Genomic DNA, 6,485 nt, shown 5'->3' on the forward strand with positions numbered 1-6,485 from the left:
AAAACTTTATAACTATAGATATTCAGAAAAAAATCAAGTACATGTAAAGAAGTTCATCCATAATATACTTGATGAATCATTAAACACTTCACCTTTTTCTTCTTGGTGGGAGAATCAAATTTTGGTAAGATCATTAAAAAAAAGGTTAGTTTTGAGTTTAAGCTTAGGAGATCTATCAAGCAAAAGACCAAAGTCCAACCATATGGCCCAGCAATCTTACAACGTTTGACTGTATGATTTTAAGCGTATGTATCTTAGGAGGGAAAAAAGTTTGTATCCGACTTTAGTTTTTTCCGATAAGCTATGGATGCTAAAGGCTCGTGAGTTCGCACTTTTTCTTTATAACTTGTCATTTTCAAAAATTCTATGGCTTGCCTTTTCTATAAGCTTTTGATTTTTCTTGAGTGATTCCATCGTGGTGACATACTGAATATGCTTCCTATATTATACATATTAGCTAATATTTTATTTATTAAACGTGTAAAATTAATAAAAATAGAATTAGTTCAAATGATAAATTGTTTATAATTTAACTAAGAGACCTTTGCTTCAAGCCCTGAAAATAAAAGCAAAAGAAATTGGATTATATATATAAAAAAGTGTACACTAACTATTTTTATATCCTCTATATATATTATGAAAGGATAGATATCTCAACGATTCGAGGAAACCTATTTCTAGTGTCTAATTACTATTAGCTTGTGCTATATTTTTGTAGCTTGTGATCAAATAAAAAATTGTTGCCAAATAATAAAAAAATATCACCTTAATTTTAGTTATATTTTTCTTTATTGCTGTCAAAATTTCACAGCCATTATCATAGTCATCACAAAATTTACTTACACATAATTATAAAATAATAATACTGGCCACTTTTTTTCCCTAATAAAATAGTGACAATGATAACTACTTTTGTTCTCTACATTTATTTATTTATTTTTTTTTTTGGTATTTTGTTCTCTACATTTATTATTCTCTTTAATATATACAAGAACTTTATATTCTAGGTTTAGTCACCAAAAAAAAAATCCCTAGTTTAATTTCACACCGTGTATGGTTTATCATGAATAGCATGTGCTTTTTTTGTTTCCACCATATTCCCTAGTCCGATAGGTCTTGCATTAATCCGCTACGAATCGAAGCTCCATTTAAAGATTTATGGCTAACCAATGAATTGCTGCATATACAAGGTAGGATTCGAACTTACACTTACTTAAGCGGACTAACCACTAGACCAATTCAACTTGGTTAATAGCACGCGCTTTCTGAAAACCTCTTATCCTATAGTTTGCCAGCAGATATAGTCCACTTTCTGGTCATGTTTAATTATAACTTGAACACACAACCAATGATGGGAAAAAAGGTTTAAAGACTACAAGAAATTTGGTGGTATAACACCCCAAAAGAATTAAAATACTTTCAAGTTTAAACATCATATTTTCTCGAGTGCACCAAAGAAAAGTAAAATTAAAATTTACTTCCATTAGTTCCTGTCTCTAAAAATAAACTATAAAGGATCATTTCCATGTTACCCAAATTTTCATGAACATATATATATAATCATGCAAAGAAAGGCTTTGCATTTTCACTTGTTTGATTGATGAAGACGATTTCAGTTGGAAACCATGCTTTCAGATTCTTTAACAAAACCATCACCTGTCCAATCTTTATCAGATTGCAACCCTTTCTTTATGGCTTTCCTCTGCCTTATTGCTTCTTGCTGCCTTTGGACCAAATCAGTGTGAGTAGTGAAGTACTGAAGAGAAGCCCTGCAATTTTCATCCCCCGGAAACAAAAAAAGAAAAGGAAAATATCAAAATGCTTTTCTTCCATCTTTGTATTTCAATCTACTGGAAAGTTGAAACCAGATCAGTTTCTGTTAATAAGGTTTTGTCCCTTAGAATGTGATTTCCTCTTTTAATCCCCGGTCCTTGTCGTTAGTTTGTCTCTGTTAAATGTTGACGTGGTAGATGAAATGCAACATGCAAGGGTTGGATTTCTGTCTATCACGTCAGCATTTAACAGGAACTAAGACCAATCATCTTGTGAATTTTGCAGGGACTAGAAAAGAAATTACACTTTTATAGGGACTAAAAACGTATTTGGCCAAGTTTTAAGTTCTATTACCCTCTGAAATCTTCAATTGATGTGAAATTGTGCTTTCTCATGAAGTCTTTAAGCTCATCACATAGTTTCTTCACAAGACCATAGCCATGCATCATAACACCAGTGCACACCTATAGTTTGAAAAGCTCTGCTTAGTTTTTGTCATTAACATTTCATCGCCCAGAACGTGCAGCAAAAGCATAAAAATTGACAACAGCTAATTAATTGAACAAGGTTTTCAATCTGATAAGGAGAAACTTGATAAGGCCTAATCGGCGTTCATCAATCATACCTGAACAGTGTTTGCCCCAAGAAGAATGAACTCTGCAGCGTCACCACCCGTCTCGACACCTCCAATGCCTGAAAGTGAATACTTGTCCATATCAAATTCTGACTTCATCATTTTCGCGATACTCATGACCTTCCCAAGTGCTATTGGATGGACTGCCTTTGCTGAGTATCCCCCAGGAGTAGAGTACCTGATAACATTATTTAGATAAATCATATATCTAAGATGGTCAAAAAATAACAGAAGAAATGCGAAATTGGTATGAGTGAGATTACAAACCCCTCAACACAAGGCTCAGGACGTAATGTATTGAGATTGATTCCCATGACACTCATGATTGTATTTATGGCAGCTACTCCCTCGCATCCTGATTGAAGGGCAACCCTGGCTGGCTATAAGCAAAAGAATCCCCAAAAATTACCAATATGATAATCATGAAAGATCAATAAATCTTATGTATCACTCGTTAAGTAAGATTGATTTAATGAAGTTTACCAAGACAATTCAAATGCAAACTCAATATTTTATGAAAATTACAAACTTTGACTTGTAAAAACAGTTTTTGAGCTCATATACGCCAGAGAAGTTCATTAAAACAAATTTCTAGTCCCTAGACATGTGCAAGTTCATTAAAAAATATTCATATCACCACAAGTGTTCATAGCGCAACTATGACGGATCCATTATTCCACAAACAATAAAAATTTTAACGTCATAATGATAGCCAATAAAACTGATGTTTGAAGAAGTTCCCACTTAATTCTTAAACACATCATGATATGTGTAGAGTATAAAAGGACAGGACAAGATATGAAATCAACCTGAGAAATATCAGTTATGTTGGGAGTCATCTTGGCCCAAACAGGAACTGTAGCTTTCGAATTTATCCATCCACAAACCTCTTCCAGAAGAGCACAATCTTGTCCAACAGCCGCACCCATTTTGCGTTCCGGCATTCCATGAGGACAGGAGAAATTTACTTCAATTGCATCCTAAAAGAATATCAAAGAGGTCAGGTATTTTCATTAAAAAGTACTCAGTTTCACAAATCGTCCAAGAAACAAAACTTACAACTCCAGTTTGCTCAACCCTATCAATAAGCTCCTCCCAAGCAACTTTGTTGTACTCCTCCATGATTGAAGCAATGAGAATTCTGTCCGGGTATTCTTCTTTTAATTGCTTGAATTCTTTCAACATCGTTTCAAGTGGCCTATCACTGATGAGTTCTATGTTCTCCCACCCAATAATTTGTCCTAAGGCCGAGCCATTTGCACCTGCCCTTAGTCGGGCATATCGAGGAGTTACATTTATGACTTTTGCTGCATCAAGTGATACCTAGCAAGGAAATAATATCAATTCCACGTTAATCTTTCAATAAGATACCCTTAATCGGTTATATGTAGATTGACAAGAAAATTAATTTTGCTTCCAAAAGCAGACAGCAAAAATTATCATGGAAAGAATTGAAAATTTCAATGTACAGGCAAATTTTGACAAGTGACGTGGGACAGCATACAGATGAATGTATGAAGACAGGGAATTTCAAAACTCAGTATAACTGAATAGTATATTATATATAAAGATTAAACTATATCTCTTCTATTCCACTTCTTGTAAAAAAGAACAATTATGGCACAAAATATAACATTACTCCAACGGGCTAATTCAAAGCTTCTTCCACTCCATGCAGCATGCTCCATTATATATTTATATGGCAAACGTTTCAAAAAGCAAGTTTTATTGGATAGGAATTAGACCTTTGGCATCTATTTGGTGTAAAACTCATGATCTGTATAGTGGACTTTCCCTGTCAAACATGTTGAGAAATTGACAAGTTATGCTTTATAGATAAAACTTAAGTTTATTTTGCTTTTATATAGAGGAACTCTTATCCTCTATCTTGTATTATCCTTCTCCTCATCCTAATGAAATTCTTCTTTGTCAATATATACATAATGGCACAACTTCTCAAATTGTCAAAAGGAAGAACAAGAACCTCTCACATACCACTTTAAACGTTTTATGACTAAGGGTTATTCCGAGTATCAGTTCTAACAGCCACAAAAGCTATCATAGCTCTTGACATTTGGCATCAAGCATATCCTCAAGAAGCAATATGCCAGCAGTCAATTTTCATTAGGCTCTCATCAGTAACCACTTAACTAGGCGCTCATCAGCTGTTTCTTTTTTGGCACTATATCATTATTAATTCACTATTACTTAATTCTTCAACTTTCCTTGAACAAAACATTTACTTTTCATGTAAGTTTCATGGTTCAGAAAAATAGAAAACAAAACTTAAAGAGGGGATCAAGATGTTATGAATAAATAGAGAAAACACTACTGGCGATCTACACTGCCCAGTAAAACTTATGGAACTATGAACCATTTGAAAACAAAAGGTTGTAATGGTATTAGATATTCATCCACATTTTGAAGGCTTAGGATGATCAACTAATTTTATCACCCATCAGAATCTATGATTAACATTACTACTGAGAAGAAAGACCTTATCTCTTCAAGCCGAAGAGAAAACAGAGTAGCTAGTTGACTGGTTTGGGATCTGCTTATTTCTTTCACCAGAAAGCAAAATAATTTACCCTGAGGGGCTTTATGCGAGTTTGGAATTTGGAGGAAAGGGGAAGGGTTTGTAGTGTAAAAATTAAAAATATTAACACTACATGCTTTTCCTTCCCTTTCCCTCCAAAACACCAACTTACAAACAACCAATGAAGCACAATTTTTAAGAATAATACTTTTGATTTCGGCTACTCTATACAATCCATGCATCATCATGTATCTAAATGATAGAAACATCTAACTTGCAATGTGTCATAATTGTCAACATTCATCTTATGTGATCCTTTCAAGATTTTTGTTTTCTTCCCCAGTCATCTTTCATGAAATTTTTAATTTTGTGTTCTCAGCAACAGTTTCAATTACTGATCTAAACCTTATTCTCTCGCAAGCAGGACGAAACCTAAATATTCATAAATATTTGAGTCAACTAGGTGAGATTGATGATCTAGCAAGAAAAATCCAAGGCTAAAATATTTAAAAGCATAAAAAAAAGCATAATCTTAAAGCATATAACTTGCTAGTAATAGGACAACATAGGCTCAAAATAATACAAACACAAATACGAAATAAACTCCGAACCAAAAACAAAATCCAATTATAGCTGACAACAAAGCATAAAGTGTTCAAGAAGGATATAACTTTCCATATTAAAGTATCGTCAACAATTGTCATCTATGTTTCACAGAACAGACAATAAAAAGTCCAAACGCTACTCCTTTTCAGTATTAAATTTTAGCTAACACCACCAAATTTTCATGCATCATAGTGTCACTATATAAGCTCATAAACACAAATTCTCTCCTACAGATACTAATGAAAAGAAACTTACAGTTTTGGCAATCACAGCACCCCATCCTTCATCAAAGGCCTTTTTCATAACAGTGTAATTGGTCCCTGGTGGACCTGATCCAATAACAAAAGGGTTTGCCATCTTTAACCCATTAACAGTGACACTAAGATCAGGCTCTGATGAAGCCTTATTATTACCATTCTCAGAGGCAAAGACCCTAAACCCAACTCTGCAGGGACGTGCTTGAACCTTTCCACGACAATTCAACGAAAACCCAGATGCTGAATTCCCGGTTCTGATCTGGGTCAAGCTCAAAGACGCCATTTTTGGATGAAAAATCAAAACTTGAAGATGAAGAAGAAGTAGGAGACGAAAGGGAATAACTCAGAGAATGAAGTGAATCTTTGAATCTGAGTTTATAGATTATAATATTCAGTGTGGTGGGGGCAAACGCAACGAAAGAACGTGGAATTATATGCAATATTTGCGTATTAATTTAGCGTTGTTTTGGTTGATTGCATCGGATAAGTTTGAAAAGGAAAAGAAAAATACGAAATTTGCTGGAGTGAGGTTGGAGTTGCATGTGAAAGGGCAATGTCGAATAAATATAATTGTGAATTTAAATTTATATTTAAAAATTCAAATTTAAATAGATATTTAAATATATTTCAGTTATAATTATATATTTACATTTGAATTTTTAAATATATTTCGAATTTA

At 33.6% G+C, this 6,485-nt stretch overlaps 1 protein-coding gene across 1 annotated transcript; it reads right to left on the reverse strand.

Moving 5' to 3' along the window:
• Positions 1-1,163: 1,163 nt before the first annotated feature.
• LOC107490600 (dihydropyrimidine dehydrogenase (NADP(+)), chloroplastic) lies at positions 1,164-6,327 on the reverse strand. The gene is made up of 7 exons (XM_016111383.3): positions 5,805-6,327; positions 3,467-3,730; positions 3,217-3,387; positions 2,675-2,787; positions 2,399-2,585; positions 2,128-2,237; positions 1,164-1,769 (listed from the first exon to the last, which is right to left on the reverse strand). Exons 1-7 carry the CDS (start codon positions 6,087-6,089, stop codon positions 1,613-1,615), a joined length of 1,287 nt encoding a protein of 428 aa, XP_015966869.1. The 5' UTR covers positions 6,090-6,327; the 3' UTR covers positions 1,164-1,612.
• Positions 6,328-6,485: the final 158 nt, after the last annotated feature.

Source organism: Arachis duranensis, chromosome 5, assembly GCF_000817695.3.
Source record: "Arachis duranensis cultivar V14167 chromosome 5, aradu.V14167.gnm2.J7QH, whole genome shotgun sequence".
Classification (NCBI taxonomy): domain Eukaryota; kingdom Viridiplantae; phylum Streptophyta; class Magnoliopsida; order Fabales; family Fabaceae; genus Arachis; species Arachis duranensis.